We start from the raw sequence: 18,274 nt of genomic DNA, 5'->3' as shown, positions 1-18,274 counted from the left end.
CGAAAGTCCATGAAGCTTAGCACTTGCTAAAGTCTAATCATACTTGAGACGGCGCAACATAACTTCATTGCTATGCTTTTATTTAGTGAGAAAATCAGATTATATGACTCCGCTGTTTGGATTTTGACACCAATGTAGTGTGCTTATATCGAATAAGACGAAGCAGCTTTTACCGAAAAGAAGATATTATTTGTAAATTCGGCCATCAATATGCTGTAGATATTGTGTTTTGTGGAAATAATTTGCCTTTTCTACTGTCCTAGTTCAATATATTCAATCACATCTAATGACCAAAGTGAAACCATAGTAAAAGCCTTAACAACTAGATGCAAAGAGTGAAAGAGATTCAGCAGACGAAGAAAAGTGTCAACTACATACAAATGAAAAGGATATGTCCAATAGTTTAAAAGGAAACATTTTGCTGCGTTATTGTACAACCTTTGGCATTTGTATTTATGAACTTTATTCACAATTAGCCTATTATCGGGGTATGACACTGATGGTACTGCTCAACGAACATAGACGAACTCGTGACGAAACTAGTTTGACTTGAGCGACAGGAAGAGAGAACTTGATAATTTTTCCGTTCGTTTCTAAAGCTATGATGATATATTGCCAAATAGAACTTAAAGATCATTTTACATTCTGAAAGCTGCCGCATGTAATCGCAAGAGCTGAAGATGTTTGAGGGTTTTATAATATTTGCGATATCAAAAACTTATAATTCCCTTCCGATTTTGATAACTTCCGATATGGATACATTCCGATATGGATATCTTCCGATATGGATACCTTCCGATATTAATAACTTCCGATATCGATACCTTCCGAGATGGATACCTTTGCAAGTAATTGGTTCTCTGCATAACCTTAACATGCAATAACTGGGCTATGTTGTGGCTTAAATCCTCATCCGGTATCAGAGAAGATATCTATTTTCATGTCACCAGAAAATACACAATCCAACTGTTTATGGGGCCAGATAAAGCATTGTGAAGTTAGTATCGGATATGTCTAAATGTTCTCTCACGAATCCAAAAGAATAGTGTTTCAAATGTGTTCCAGTTCCTGAGTGAGCTGACGTATCATAGCATTGAATGTACCGATGTGCCAACAATATTGCTGCTTAACATTATTTAATTAAGAATGTGTTAAATGAATTAATATAAATTCAAAAATTGTGTTCTACTTCAAACAAGCATAAGAAGGAAATAGTTCCAATATATAATTTTGGTAAATAGTCCCTCAGCTTTCCTATTTACATTCCGACGACTACCTCGCGCGCGCAATACATCCCTACTTAATCGTCGCAATATATCCTCATCTAACCTACGCCGCAATATATCACACCTGACACATATCGGAATATTCAACCATCGCAAGGGAAAATTACCGTAACGTTCAAAATCAAGTCTTGGTGTAGATCTAAAATCCAAGTAAACATTCTTAAACTATAATATATAACCATGAACTAGCATAAGCTGTGTAATATATTATTTAAATTTGATCATTACAATCTAAATTCATGGACAAAATGTAATACATACATTCATACTTGCATACGTTGTTGATGCATGCATCCATTTATCCGTGAATCATTCCATCCATCTACCCATCCATTAATCCATCCATCCATACAGCCATCCAGCCATCCATCTATCCGTCCATCCATCCGTCCATCCATCCATCTATCCATCCATCCATTAAATGCCTATATAAATTTACACAAACTGTTTTTGTATTCAGAGTATCCGGCTGAACAAGATGACCGCAACTGGCAGCCGCAGATAAGTCTCGTGATTATGGGTGGATCTCTAATGATTGGGATTGCCGCTGTGAACATTATAGTGTGCATTGTCGTCCTGACACGCACTTGCCTAAAAGCTGGAACACCAACAACCATGATATCGTAAGATACATGCATTCTTCTGGTCATTATTCTGCGCATATAGACATTATGAAAGTCATCATCATTACCAAAACATAAATGGCTTAGTCATCAGTCTTAAAATATCCAACATTTTCAGAATATTAAGATTAAATCTTAGGTAATATAATAATCCAGTGTATGACGATTATTGCTAAAATGCTTTGAGTGTCTATGTCAACATTATATAATGGATATTATGATGTCATTAGATCTTCGTTGCTGTTTTCCTCGTTCTTGTTTCTTCTGCGTTTCTTGTCTTGGAGAGTGAAGGGGATCAACACACAAGAATAGCTGTGTTGGTTCAAAGTAAAGAAGTGCATTAAAAGAAAAGGCTAAGCCTTATTCCCAAAAGGCTTTATTTTGTGAAGACCATTTTACATTTGTTGACCATGATGTCTGGACCGTAAATCAAGTCATTTATCTCACAAGTATCATTATATAAGGGTAATGTAATTGAAGTTTCGTGTTTAGCAGTATCCAAGTATACTTCCAGCTCATAGAATATTGTCCCATAGAAAATTACTAAATTTCAAGAACTGTCTTCCTTACCTGACACTTTCAAAGCTTTAATTGGAAAACGGTAGCTTGCACTGTTCATTGAACGCTATTTATTTTACTACACAAAATGTACTAGATTAAAGACTTACCAGCGGACAGAAACGTGCGTAGATTTGTATGTCATATTCATACAACAGTCGTATAAATACTTTTAGGAGATTTCTTTTAAACAATTATCATCATTGTCTTAATTAATGTATGTTTCTTACCTAGATACTTGTTAGGTACAGATATATTTATCCGTCTCCTTTAATGGTCAAATAAACGAGGACAAATAAAATAATAAATAAATAATTTATTTTTAACTTTCTACATTTTTAATATATAGTATACATATATTTTGTAAAGCAATACAATATTCGTAATCTCATAAGTAAGGAGATACTAGTTATCTGCATTTAAATTACGGTATCTTTAACTAAATGATTAGATCTTATTGCACCGAGTGGAAAGTTAATGGTCAAATTCGAATACGTAATGATAATATCATATTATCAGCAGTAGTACTATATAACTGAATACTGATAATGGGGAAATGTGGGTGTGAAGAAATAGAAAACTGTGAATATAGATGTTTAGGAAGTGTAATTATATATTTATGTTTTATTGTATCTTGAGGTTATTAAATAAACTGAATGATCATTTTTGAAGTCTTTAAATTCAGGATTTATATTGCTACACTTTATTTTACTCTTTATACTTCAGATGAGTCAAGTACACTCTAATGAGTAACCTAGCTGATTCATAATAGTTCAAGCAATATGCATCTCTGCCTTTCTTAAAATATCCTCATCTTGCAGTAACTGTTTCACTGACTTCTATGCGACTGAATCAAGATGAATAGTCCTTACATTGTCAACGAAAACTGTTTCATATTAATTTTGGTACACCAAATCTAAACTGAACATTTATGCAGATATATGTGTTCCTTTAAATAAAGATCCCGAATACAACTAAAGTACAGTATACGTTATGTCTTTATATTATATAAATTTTGCCTAATCAGCACAATTTTAGAGGATAATGAAGACAGTTTTTATTAGGAGATAATCACATTTTAACAGTATTGGAAAAGGTCAAATTAGATTTCGTATTACTTAGTTAATGTCCTTCATTAACATAATCTATCTATGAAGATATCAAGTTCTGCATATCTGAGAAACACTTCAACTTATATTTACAGAAAATCAAACTCAACTGTGAGGAGAAGGAATATATATGTCACTGAAAATCCGGTAAGAAACGAAACAGCATATTCAACGGACAATAGTGCCCAACGAAGACACAACCGTTTTAAATTATATATGGCACAAACACCTAAAATAACTAACAGAATACCGAGAGGTGGGAAGAATATGTCTCAGATGTTGATTATTACATGTATAAATTTCTTGAGAATTACGTGTAACACAAAAGTCAAGAAAGCAAACCTAAAATGATAACAACCCATGAACTAACGTTAGCTTATTAACTATTGTTGACCTTAAGCTTTAGGTAAAGTAGGTTTTAATAGCTGGGATACTGTTTAAAGCTGTTTATTTTGCAATTTCATTTGAGATGATTTTCAGTTTTGCGCGAAAGTTACATGAATGGGTAGTATTTTTACTTCAATATATGGTATGTTTTATTTTTAAATATGTTCGATAATACATACTCTTATTTAAAGACCTTTCTTTTCTATAATTTAATGAAGAGACGAATGACAACAATCCATTATTTTGCATTTTGCTCAGATCTGTATTATATATATATATATATATATATATATATATATATATATATATATATATATATATATATATATATATAGATAGATAGATAGATAGATAGATAGATATAGATATAGATATAGATATATAGATATATATGTATTGAATAAAGCAGGTATTTAACAAATGTATTATAAAAATAAACTATTATAATCTTTTTCGCATGAAGCTGTCCCATTTTCCTCAGTTTTCTAACGAACTCGTTGCTCAAACACAACCTACTCGATTTTCTGTCAACCTAAAGAAGCCTGAGACAAACCTGCATACAAAAGCTACATGTTTCACTTTTATATGTTAAATTAAGCTATGAAGTTACTCAGCTCAAATGGTTTCTTATGTTTGTTTGATAATTTATTTATTAGAAAGAAAATCGTTTTTAAGTTTGAGTGGATCCAAGCCTGGGTCACGAGATGAAATATAGTTCGTCAGCAGCAAAACAAACCTTCCCTACTAACAATGTTTACTAAACTCGTTGTTGCCTTTGCTACAAATGGATGTAAATATTACATCTGATTTCGAGCTAGTGTTACTTGATTGTCTTTCTATTTTTTTATGTATTTCTCTGAACCACCTCTCCTTGACCCTGTTTAAATGAAACTGTTATTGATATCGAATCTGATTTGGCGCAAGCGCTGCTGGTCGGGATCATACGAATGAGTTCGATTCCCACCTACGATTTGTTTAGCAGTACAAGACGTTATTCTAGTTACACACTCCAAATGTTGGCATTTCCTGGGTGTTTTAATTTCGGTTTCGAAAACAGAATCCAAAATATACACATCATATATTTATGGTTTATACATCTACGACCTCTGTTACACAGTCCAAATCAAACATGTCTTGTAGGATGGAAAGTTTTTGTTTTTCAGGTGTCGATGCAATCTCCTGAAAACCATATTTGTTTTAGTAATAAACTATATTGTTTGTTCTACATCACGCGGCAGGAATGCAATTTTTCGTACTCATCACTATGAATCGATCTTTGCCCAACATTACATTACATAGCATAAAATGAGCTAAAATGAACGGAGTACTAAGAATCTAAATATTGTTTTAAGTTATCTTGGTAATTTAACTGTAAAAAGGATAAATAAAAGTTCAAAGGTGAAATATGTTTTCAGACGGGGACACAAGAAAGTCGTTTATCTAGATATAAAAATATTTGCAGACTTTAACTAATATAACTGATTATACTTACAGGATGAAGAGCAGTATGAAGTTTGCGAACACCACTGATTATCCTGCTGGAATTACTTATGGGGTATTAATAACATGCACTAGGACTTCAAAACGAAACAAACAATAACACTTCAATGCCATGAGGACACATTCAATATAACACACACACACATACACACTCGCCACTCGCAAATAGTACCTTTTATATTGATACAAAAGATGTAGAGGATATTAAGAATATATTGACAATGTTACCGTTTTATTGCGATGTTGACACTTTAAAGAATGCTATGTCCTCTAAACGATGTTCAAAGTACAAGAAATGGAGGTAGATTAATACATTGCTGCCAAATACTAGCTTCTATGTTCAAAGTTTAACCGATTATATATCTCCCTCCTCTCTCTCTCTCTCTCTCTCTCTCTCTCTCTCTCTCTCTCTCTCTCTCTTGGGAAATATCGTTATTTGAAAAAGGTTACTTATACTTCAATGTCGGGCAAACCTCCATAGCAGAATGTAACAGGAAATCCTGTTCAATGAGGAACGTTTCAGAAATACACAGCACAATTAACTATGAGTGGTTGTATACTCTTGTCAGAAAATGGAGAATATTAATCAATAACTTTATCAACATTTAGAAACATATAGATACGGATGATTTAAACGGTATTGTATGACTTGTGTATCAAATTCTTAGGAACGTTAATTTATACAAAGCAAAAGATCTATTTCATCAATAAGTTCAGTGTAGTCGCCCATATGTTGTATAAGCAAGGCGTGAAATTCAAATAAATATGTCGAGATGGGACTCTGAATTGTAGAATTAATTGTACATATAATTATTCGGTGAAATATGATGTTATCAAAAGAGAGATGAGTAGACATATTAAAATCGCATTAGTTAGTGTGTGTACCTGTCGTTATAGTTATATATGTTTATATATGAAGAAGTATCCAACAAAATGCTTTGTATATAAGTAGGTATATATGTAATTAGTTGCAAAGTGTTCTTCAAAAAATGTTTAATTTTTTATCATTTAAATTATTATCCATTATTTGGAAAGGCAGCCTTAAAAATTCATGAATGCAGCGTTATATTTATTCTGTTTTGTCCATTTTCCATTGATAATGCTTTTTTGCACGTTTTGATACAATGCATTGTTTTTTATATCTTTAGGAAAGGAATGATTTGGAAACAGGAGTTTATTTAATTATTTTAACTATTTTAAAAACTTTGATTCAATTCCTGCCACTTCTTTTGGAAGACATGTATTTTCTTTAAAAAATAAGGGCCATACCACCTGTCTTCATCTACACAGGATGGAAAACTTTGAGGCTTATTATCTCAGAGCTTGTCGATGATGCATTATTTGTCTACACAACCAGGCAAAACAGTGTTTATCTAAAATAAACCCTAGGAAGATGATATTTTGTATTCATTTCTCGTAGCTGTGTTGTTTTGTCAATAATACAATTTGTAAAATACATTTCTCCTGTTTAGTCTCTATTTTTTATAAGCTTAACAATATTCAAATCATGTAATAAATGTTTATAACATATTATGCTCTTGTCACTGCTGATAGTGTAACATTTAAACTAGTTTGCATGCACTGTGTTGCGTGTTGCTCTTGAACTAAACAAAGTTAAAGCGGAAAAACCTTGTTTCATACACCACATGATACATGTTTCATGAAAAGCATACATGCTAACGTGAGCAAAACTTGGAACCACACAAGTCAAAATAAAGGAGTATATGTGCATGTTTCGGTACATTCTGTGTGGTCTGTGGCTTGATTCATTCAGCCGGGCTCTCTCTGCTTCAGCAAGTGTCAGGGACATAGTGAGACCATACTTTCAGACCTATAAAAATGTTACAGTTTCTCTGAACATCATATTACAAGGTCTAGAGGCTATGATGTTAAGTTTGTGTGGCATACCTTTCCTTTTCAGTGATCGTACCTCTGAATGTATCAAAGCTCAAATAGTAATTAAAACATCATTACATTTGAGAATGAACAATTGTGGCTCAAAAATAAAAACATTTACAATTTCTTGTTTCTTCTAAATAAATGTATCCTGTATCGCAATCAGTAGGAGTTTCGTCATGTTTAAAGACATTTCAGCACTCATACAAAGCTCAAACATGTCTCAAAATCTGTATCAAGTATATCTTTGGAGATGTTGCATGATCTGAATATACTATCTGTATGTTTAATCTTGGAATATAGTATATCTACCGCTTGATAGATGTTGCGTGAAGCTTCGGGAGCATAAATATATCATTCACTGTATTTGCAAAAAAATCGTTTGTCATAATTGACAAATAATATATATGAAACTTCCAAAATAAATCAATCTGACATGATGCACGTTTTTGTAAAACCTATGACCATTTTTCCAAGACAGTAACACGTTCGTTTTCTAGCTACCAACTTTAGTTTTGGCGCGAACATGTGATGTTTACAGTACTCATATTTGTAAGGGCTCTCTCAAGGTTTTATAATCATCATGCCGTGATTTCAATAAAGTACTTGCTGACTGTGTTTACTACATCGGTTCCCATCATATTTGTATACGCCATTCTCACCGCTAGTGAAAATCTGTCAAAGTTAGTATCATTCCAAGAGATGTATCCATATCCAAAGGGGGTGAGAGGGATATGTGAATGGGGACCACCATCCCTTCTTTCAAAGTTAAGTTGTTTATGGCATAATAATATTCATATTCTGCTTTATGTACAAATTTAATGACTTCATATATATATCATTTTTCAAAATTAATTTTATTAAACATTACGAGAAAAAAAACACACGTTCATAATTCACCTCTCACATATCCCTAAGCAGAGGCATGCCTTTCTACAGCTTAATGCATGGAAACCATCTGCTGAAGGTAAATTATATAGGAACTTTGGGAAATAAAGATTAATCTTTGTTTTATTATCACAAACGTGGATCAGAATTGACACTGGCTTATTTGACCTTAGCTCTACAATTTATTTGCTTAGGGAATATAAATCAAATTGACGTTATTGTTTCTCCAATTACGTAACAGTTCTATAAAACAATACGATGATTTATATCTTAACAGTATTAACACAAATTCAGTCATTATTTAAATTTGTATTAAAGTAGGGCAAAACTGAGTCGCAAGCTGATAACCATGTAAAATAGTGAATGGTAAGTTCCAAAGTATACTATTATGATGATTTTACATTATCCTTATATTAATACTTGCAGCTTTTGTACTATATGGTATCATCTGGCAATTTTTTTGTATTGCTTATAACGTCTATCTATCTATCTATCTATCTATCTATCTATCTATCTATCTATCTATCCATCCATCCATCCATCCATCCGTCCATCTATCTATCTATCTATATATCTATATATCTGTCTATCTATATATCTATCTATCTGTCTATCTATCTATCTATCTATCTATCTATCTATCTATCTATCTATCTATCAATTCATCTGCATGAAACAACAATCGGTCAGTAGTTTTGTTTCTCAAAATCTCGATTGGTAGCTCCTGGGCATGCCTTAAATATAACTAGAATCTTCAACATGGATGTAATCTGCTTGATAATGATCGCTATATTTCCTTCGAAGAGGTCATTTGTCGACATATTTCACATTATCGCGCTTTCAAATATATTGACTTTTTTCCACTCGTCGTCAAGTAATCACATCATTGTAACAGGTGCACCAGAAGAAGTAAACCCTGTCAAAAAAGTGATGGAGTTTCAATGATTGGTTGGAACTACATACACCTTCCATTCCAACGAAGAAATATTACAGACGCACTGTATTCTTTTTTTGATATTAATAACATATTGTCTTCCGGTGATACTGATACTAAGATTGACTTTATATATACAGTAATTGCATGAACCATCTATTTTCAGCACTAGCGTCAGTAGTATGCAGTTCATTGTTGTATGTTTATGTGGACATTTATGTTTAGCCTTGTTGACCAGAAAATGAAATGGTGCATATGTTTACTTAACGACTGGTAGAACCAATATTCAACTGAGAGGTTAATAAGGTATATAAATAACCAGTGTAATTGACCAACAACCACATATGCTTTCATGCACCCACGCCCGATAACCAGTACAAAGTAATCTGACTCGCACGGATCGTTTTAAGATGTAGATCGTTGGGCACAAAGGTAACGGATAACTCAGTGAGAATATCTAAGTTTAGACAGACGTCCACTCACAAACACACCTAAACACGCACGCAAATTGAGGTTGTGAAGCCCTTAGGACATAATCCAACCTATTGGGACAAAATATATATCTGAGATTTATATTAAAATCAATATCTATACTGCAGTTTATGAGGGCAGTGTCCATAAATTTGCTTTAATATAAATGTACAATCATGTGTAGTCAAGGGTACCGCCTAAGCGCACCACACAAAATGGACGTCAATAAAGGTGTAGCTACAGTAGCGTAATTAGCAAGGAAATTAGCTGAAACTAGAAAACAAGACATTAGAACCTAATGAAAAGCATGTACGTGTTGAAGAATGAGCTACTAACAAATAGGCATCGTTCAAAAATGTAACAACATTGCCCTAAATCGGTATGCAAGGACACAGCATATTAAGCAGTAAAGATCCTATGTAGTATGAGTTTTAAAATCATTCCCACCTCTATCGAATAATGGAAGCAGAAAAGGTTAAACCATATATAGATGATGTTCTCTAAAATTGTATAGCGGATCTCAAAGAAGTATTTGTTCACAAGCCTGAACAAGTAGCTTCCCCTGTTATGGGACCGCTCAAAAGAAACGCCTGCTAGGAAACCACACAAAGACAAAAGATGGACTGATGAGGATTTTACAAGGTCTGATGAAATATTAAGATTTAAAATAAATAAAACTTGTCGGATGTGATAAATTCAATGCGGGTAAACACTACATCAGAAGTAAATGTTCAAAAGCCTAAACAAGTTGCTTCCCCTGTTATGGGACCTCTCCAAGAGACGCCTGCCAGGACACCACACAAAGACAAAAGATGGACTGATGAGGATCTTACAACGTCTGATGAAATATTAAGACAAAACACATAATTGTCGGATGGGATAAATTCGTGTGGGTAAAAACCGTATCAGAAGTATATGTTCAAAAGCCTGAACAAGTAGCTTCCCTGTTATGGAACCAATCAAAAGACACCTGCTGGGAAACCACACGAAGATAACAAATGGAATGATGATGATTTTACAAGGTCTGAGGAAATATTAAGACAAAAACATAAAACTTGTCAAATAAATTCGTGCGGGAAGCAACGCATCAGATTGCCATTAATAAAATCGCAATAATTTGTCAGCGACTGGTCCCAATTGAACTAATAGAATGACCAATATATCGCTCAGATGCATGATCTTGTTGAAAATATCAGTGATGTATATTACTACGACACGGATGAATAATTCTGAAACGATTGAGGCGGTGCGTGTGCTACGCGAAATGTATGCATCCATGCAACAGATTGTTGTAAATGCAACAAAAGAAGTTACTGTAATGACTACAATGTTATTAACGAAATCTAATTTCAGTGTGACAATTACTGCAGCAGTTGCGGCCGAGGGATTATGCACACTTGAAATTGCGCTAGCATCTCTGCGATTGTATTGCAGTAGGTGTTATATCCAATCCCAACTGTTTTGGTGGTCTGCTTGCGAATAAATCATTTGCAATTCAAGCAGACACTGGTGCATTCTAAAACATTTTTGACATTCCCTTGGGCGTGAAATACATGAAAACTCTATGAAACCAAACAAAGACACGATGAAATTGACTGAAGTAGATTAAGCAAGATTAAGCAAGGCATGAGCAAATAATAAGACAAGAAAAACAACAAGAAAAATAAAAATAATAAAACTGAAAAGTCATTGGTGGATTGTGTGACCCTATTGACCTTGCAGATTAACAACAGACACTTGTGTGATACAGGTGCCACCTGGAATACACTATAAGTTCCCTCGGGCGTGTACGACATGGAAAAAATCAATGTAGATAATCGACGAAGAAAGAAATTCGTGATCACCAAAGACTATAACATCTCTATACGTGCAAATGAACCCACATTAGTTCTGTCATCGCAATCGAATCTCCAGCGTACGCGGTTGATATTATACAGTCGCCAAAACATCCGTTTTATGTTGTTACTCATGACATTCCACACGATAAACAGCTTTTCCTTATGAGATATCATATCACTCCAGAAATTGTGAAGATTACATCAACGACGCAGTTTAATTTAACTTTTGTCGCTGTTAACGCGCGAAAACCCGTTAACCCGATTTAATACGAACAGGCTTCGGTGACGATATTCGTAAATTGTTCATAGGCGCACCAAAGATTCTTGTTGATTTCACGTCGCCTACCACCAACATTTGAACCAACAGTTCCACACTACCATGAAAATAAACAAATCCGGCTTCATTTGGAAAATCTTTAATGAAACTGCTCTGCAACGATTATCACATTCACTGATTGAAATGTATTAACGGGAAGTGGACTACGATTGTGATAGTCAGTGGTAAATCTACAAAATCCTTCAGGCAAAGGTATTAGACAAAATAATGATGTATACAAAGTGACCCAGTTCAAATATATATCTGTACCTCCATTAGACATGGGTGCGCCTGTGTAACTGATCGATGTATAAAATAATTTCCGTTGTACCCATACCCAATCGAAGAAGAATATATATGCATGAGCTGGACATGTATCGAAATGAGGCGCTAACGGGAGTGAAGGGAAAACTGGTTCCGGCTAATACTATCGAATTTCTTGCCAATAACACCAGCGTTTTAGTTAAAAAAAGAAATGATGGCGTTGTTCAACAGTGCATCTTATTCCATGGATGAAAATGAAATCAATTATTGATAAATTTTGTCTTGCCAGATACTGCGATGATAACGCGATACCTGCTGGTGCAACTATGATGTTTATCAAAGACACTACTAATAATATGGATTCTTAACCGTACTCAGCTTTGCGACACAGAACACACACAAACCCTACTAATGACGCAGATGTACAAGCTGTAGTCCTTGGTCATAGTCACACTTTTAATGGTGAAATTGCTCTGCGTGAATGGCATATTCGTGAAGATTCATTAAGGCTTTCATGTGCAATTCCTCACAGTCACTCATATGGGTTTTGTAGAGATATTCGAAAAGTTAATTACGGAGCCAAAAGCAGTTACATTAACCCGAACATACAACTTGAATGAAGCAATATGGCGGGGTGCAGCTGCTGCAGATTTTAGACTTGTATTTAAAATATTATCGTTATGGATGACTGTATTATACCCTTTACTTTCAACAGAATCACATTTGTTATATGTTATGCAATCTGGAACCGCTTCAGCTCTATCGTCTCCCTCATACCACAGACGCGCATCCACTAACTGGTAATGCAGGACAATTTAATTGGCAAATAAGAACCCGAGAAGGTCTTATTGTACCAAAACATGTGTTCGTGGTGCTTCAACTTGCAAACCGTTTACTCGTTCAAAGATGATCACGCTTTCATTTGCCATTCTTTATTTTACACTATGTCTCAAAATCAATCAAACATTTTCGTGACATCTTTATGTGAAATAAATTCGGATCGATGGTGCCGTGAACAATTGAATCTTTGGGTTGCATGAATGGTGACAGTTAAACACGGCTTCTAATATGATTCGTGTAATACGCTGATGCTGTTAACTATCTATCCAGGTACTGACTATAAACACTGTATATTTTACGATACCAGTACAAACACAGCTGGATGGACACATATGTAATAATCTTATTGTTGAAGTGTTGCGCACACTCAAGCGTTTACCAACCCAGCAAGAACTTACTAATTTCACATTCAAGTATGTTTCATATTATACAAAATTTATATTAACAAATACGGATATTACCGAGCTCGAGTATACGGTTTAGATGTTGATTTGACCAGATTTGCCACCAAGGCAGTATTGGCTGAGTTTACTAGTGTTGTTCTAGGCGTTCATCTGGGTGAGCTTGTGATTTTTCGAAGATAAAAGTGGTAAAATTAAAACGCCTAAAGTTATCATACAAGCTAGCATTGTTAGGGTCAAAGGCGATGTCACGATAGAAATGGTTGCATTCACTAAAAATGGTGGAATTAGAGCCTCTGGCGTGTTGGTTGCGTTTATTAAAAGCTATGTTGGTACAGCTAATATTGCAAAATGACAATACTTACAAGAATAAATCGATCCGCATCATCACGTTTAGTAACTACGTTGGGTAGATTTAGTGGAATGTTAACCAAAAATGGATCTCTCCTGTGGATGAATTTGATACACCTAATCGCAATAACTTACCAAAGATAACCATCATTGATACATCAATATGAATTGTTGTCGGGGTTACATTGATGGCAAATGATGTCTCTGTTGGTGCTAGAAAATTTCGATACAAATATATTCATGAATACGTATCTTTTCAGAGGTGCTTGCAATTACACAAATCAGTCTCGGCACGATTAGCAAACTCTGTTATTTGGCAGTTGAGAACAACATATTTAGCATAGCTGAATTCCAAATAGTTTTGTCAGAAATGGAAAATCACCGACAACTTAGAAAATAAATAGCAAATAGTACTATTGGTGACTTACAGCACAGCCAGTCTTAGTTGTGGATGATGTGATCGTAGAGCTAATAGCTTCGGCAAGTATAACACTGCTGGGTATGTAATAGCTGTATAAGGCCAAAGGAACGTGTATATATTATGACTACTTTTGTCGATAATTACTGATCTACGGGTTGCGCGTTTATATATTTTGTTTGCTTGTTAAATCATGGGGGATATATACTGCCGCTTCCGGCTAGACTCTGAATAGAAAAAAGGCAAAACTCTCAGTAAGACACTACTAATTATAATCTTCTGCTCGGCTGATGATCGATATTAACTTAAAGGATATGAGCCATTGGTCATTCTATAATTATGATCCTCTAGCGGCCTTCGTCACTCGGATATCCTGCTTGTAACTTGTCCTGATGGGGTGAGTAAGATGCCAGTACTTTGAGGATGGGTACATACAAAATGGCTCTCTTGCGGTTTGACAGATGGAAGACATTTGGTGATTATTAGGTCGTGTTCAGTGGGAGTAGTCCACTGTTTGGCAATACTAACTTTTCACGTCTGATGTTCAGTGCCATTTAAAGCAGGGAATCCACCAACGATTGTGAAGTTCTCAGCCTTTTATAATTCTGCAATAACAGGCTCTAGGTCTTTAAAGAAGTAAAACTTGTCTTTGAGTGTTTCGATTTTTAACGTAGCTTTAACACTTCCAGTTCAATCATATCGCTAAAATGTCTGCAATCTAGCAGTTTATAATGGTGTCTAGCACTCGGTCATCATGCCGCAGACATATATACAATGTCACGCTCAGTCTCATATCTTCACACCAGGCTAACCAGTCGTATCTCTATTCTCTTATGAACGCCAACCGAGTACCATTTTTATAAATCGTTGCTAAGACTCAGCCAGGGCTCTAACCACTAGGCCACGAGAGCGCTAGCTTGTCCTTGACCTCATTTGGATTGGACATGGTTGGTGCAGATTATGGTGTAGCTGGCTCCCCTTTGCTGACTTGTCCTTCCTCGGTTAGGTTTATTTCACTCAGGGCTGCTATCTTGATGTTGAATGTGGTCAGTTCTATGGATACGTACGTACCTACATACATGCATACATCCATCCATACATACATACATACAGCTGGTAGTACCAATTTTTATGCGTCTTTGGTATGACTCGGCCGGGTGATCGAACAAATGATCTCCCGCATTCGAGACGGACGATCTACCCACTTGGCCACCATACATACATACATACATACATACATACATACATACATACATGCATGCATGCATGCATGCAGACAGACAGACAGACAGACAGACATACATACATACATACATACATTCATACATACATACATACATACATACATACATACATACATACATACATACATACATACATACATACATACATGCATGCATGCATGCATGCATGCATGCGTACGTACATACATACATACATACATACATACATACATACATACATACATACATACATACATACATACATGCGCACAACACAAAACTTATTTTCATTTATTATCTTTCACCTATATTTCGGGCATTTAACATTCATTCCGACATTTCCCACCGAATATTCCTACGGGTACCATAAAGATTCGTACATATTCAAATACGCATAAGACGCTTATGCAATAGCACTAAATGGGATTAACTTATAATATAAAACCTTAATATTTTCGGTTATTTATGTGAAACATGTTATAAAATTACAATGTGCCGCACACCTGGATTGAAATGAAAAAAGTCGCTAGTTTTGGCATCTCTCTCTCTCTCTCTCTCTTATGTAAACAGTATTGTTTGTGTTCAGTATCATTTATTTGAACGTGTCTACATATGAAGACTTTCCAATTACTGGTGACTCGTACTGGTTTTATTTCTATTCTTATGAGTTTCGTTCACGTTTACATACGGTATACATAATACGTTACAATTCATGTACACGTTCCAAGATTTCTAATTGACGCACAGTCTTGTCAAAAGAAAAATGCAATAGGTGAAATTACACACTAACGGCAGTCAAATAAATTTTCAACAGAGAATAAATCAGATAAGCAAATGCGTGACAGAAAATCATTATCTTTGAAAATGAACTAATAAAACGCATTAGACAGTTATGTAAATACAGTTAAAATGGGAATTGTACATTCTAAAATAGTTCATATCTTAACTTTGGAAGATAATTCAGCTTTTTGTGTATCATTGTTATGTTTTGTGACCCTGGAAAAGAAAATAATGTTAACCATTTTCAATGTTTTTATTAAGATTTAATATGCAACAACCATAATTATGTCTTCATGTGCGTAATGTTCTGAATAGTTCATCATGATATAGTCACTGTAATAAACATGTACATCTAACTTATCCATTACCACCTGCGGTGAATGATCAGACTCTCACTTTTCTCTCATATTTGTTGTTTCGTGTGATTCAAGGGTAGAATAAAATTAGCATTAGCACATTGGTTTATATTTGGGGCACAAAGACGAAATTTGTTATTATAGGGTTGGTATTACGCGGAGAAAAGTGAATGCATTGACATAATACACACACTCGTAATATCCTGAAACCGCGTTTTGGATATAATCCGAACACAACAATGATATCCAGCAATTGCATTGAGATCACTATCAAAGTACAAACCCCTACTGTTCATGAATATATTTGTAATTATAACATCCCGAATACAGAGCAACATATTTTTTATTGCTATGCAAGCACACAACACAGCACACAAACCGATATCCAGCAACTGCTTTTGCTATCCATCCAGAACAAAGGGGACGCGTGATGTCGTTCTCAATAGATATGCGCACGATCGTTACTATGGTTCACAAATGCGGATATGTTAAAGTACAAAACTTACGGCCTGAAAATCTGAGAGAATATATTGTGGATACAACATATACTAGCAGCGGCAAAAATATGAAAATGACCACTAATGCTTTCAAATTCTTGTTTCAGAAGAGATGACTTCAAATTAACTTTGGTTGATTCCCTACCGTCTCCGTAAGAATATATAGCTTAAACGGAAGTAATACCTTCACCTACATCTGCATCATTAGCTTTGGTAGATAATTGGATAAAGAAATAGAAGAACCGACAACAAAGGCGATTTATCACACTTCGTTAGCTCAACCCAATAGAAAAGACCATGATCGAAGAGTTGTAACCTTCTATGGCTACAAACAATATACCCCTTACCAAGATGTCATTATCAACGGTTAACACAACCAAAGCAGCATTAACAGCAGGGTTCGGTTGTTGAAAGGGAATGGGACATTTATAGGCGATGATGTCAAATCCAAAGTTTATTTATTCATACAACTAGGCACTGTTACAGGCCACCCAAACATCATAGAAAAGAGATCAGTTAACATTTCAAGCCCTCCATTTTTCAGATGTGTGCCTATGTGAGTGTACGTACTTATTCGTACCAAAAGCAGCAAGATTAAAGACAAAGGGAGAACTTATTTCCTTGGAACATCTGTTGGAATAAAATAACTAAGTTTCATAAGACAGCACGAGAGCCCAAACTATTCTTAATTTGTTTGTTTGTTTCTGTCTTTGTTTCGTTGTCGGGTGTGAGTGCTTCTTCTATTTATATTACTGCTTCCGTGTAACGCCCTATCCTCCGTGTGCTTGTTTTCATTCGTTTGTTTTAGTTTGGAAGGGGCAATAGGAGGACCAAAAAAAAGTCATTTACTCTGATAATACTAACATATATCTTTAACCTGTTCTCTTTTTATATTATTGTTCTTTTTGTTTGACCTTAAGGACTTCTGGAACGAAATATCTGTTTTCTTGTCAGACATGACACGCATCTTGAATATCTCGCGGTGTACATCGTATTCATATTGAATGTTTACTTTGGAATAACTATGCATAAATCTTTGACGATACGTGTGATTTGTTTGGACTCTTTTATCGCCTCTCGAATTAACTGCTTGAGTATAGTTTAGCCAATATAATCTCTAATCGATTGTTGTTATCTAAGTACCGTGCTAGCCTGCTTTCTTGCAGGTGTATCCCTGCGTTTTGAATATTCCGCCACACTGCTAGTATTAAAAGCGTTGATAAACACAGCTGTTGGTTCTCACACCACCAGCAACATTGTACTTTATTCATAGGTCAAATCTACACGCTTTTCTGAACTTTGCGGTATATACATTAAAATATTTACTATAACATTTAT

At 34.8% G+C, this 18,274-nt stretch overlaps 1 protein-coding gene across 1 annotated transcript in view; it reads left to right on the top strand.

Annotated features, from left to right (window-relative positions):
* The window catches only part of LOC149771207 (uncharacterized), an 80,036-nt gene that overhangs the window by 36,426 nt on the left and 25,336 nt on the right, over positions 1–18,274 (top strand). The window contains exons 10-13 of the mRNA XM_089948732.1: positions 1,747–1,909; positions 3,672–3,723; positions 5,458–5,468; positions 11,006–11,085. Of these exons, the coding sequence (XP_089804858.1) occupies positions 1,747–1,909; positions 3,672–3,723; positions 5,458–5,468; positions 11,006–11,085 (306 nt within the window). The remainder of the gene's footprint in view (positions 1–1,746; positions 1,910–3,671; positions 3,724–5,457; positions 5,469–11,005; positions 11,086–18,274) is intronic.

Source organism: Sinohyriopsis cumingii, unplaced genomic scaffold (assembly GCF_028554795.1).
Source record: "Sinohyriopsis cumingii isolate HCF-2022 unplaced genomic scaffold, ASM2855479v2 utg002039l, whole genome shotgun sequence".
Taxonomy (NCBI): domain Eukaryota; kingdom Metazoa; phylum Mollusca; class Bivalvia; order Unionida; family Unionidae; genus Sinohyriopsis; species Sinohyriopsis cumingii.
Note: the sequence above shows the minus strand (reverse complement) of the source record. Positions and strands in the feature narration are given on the sequence as shown.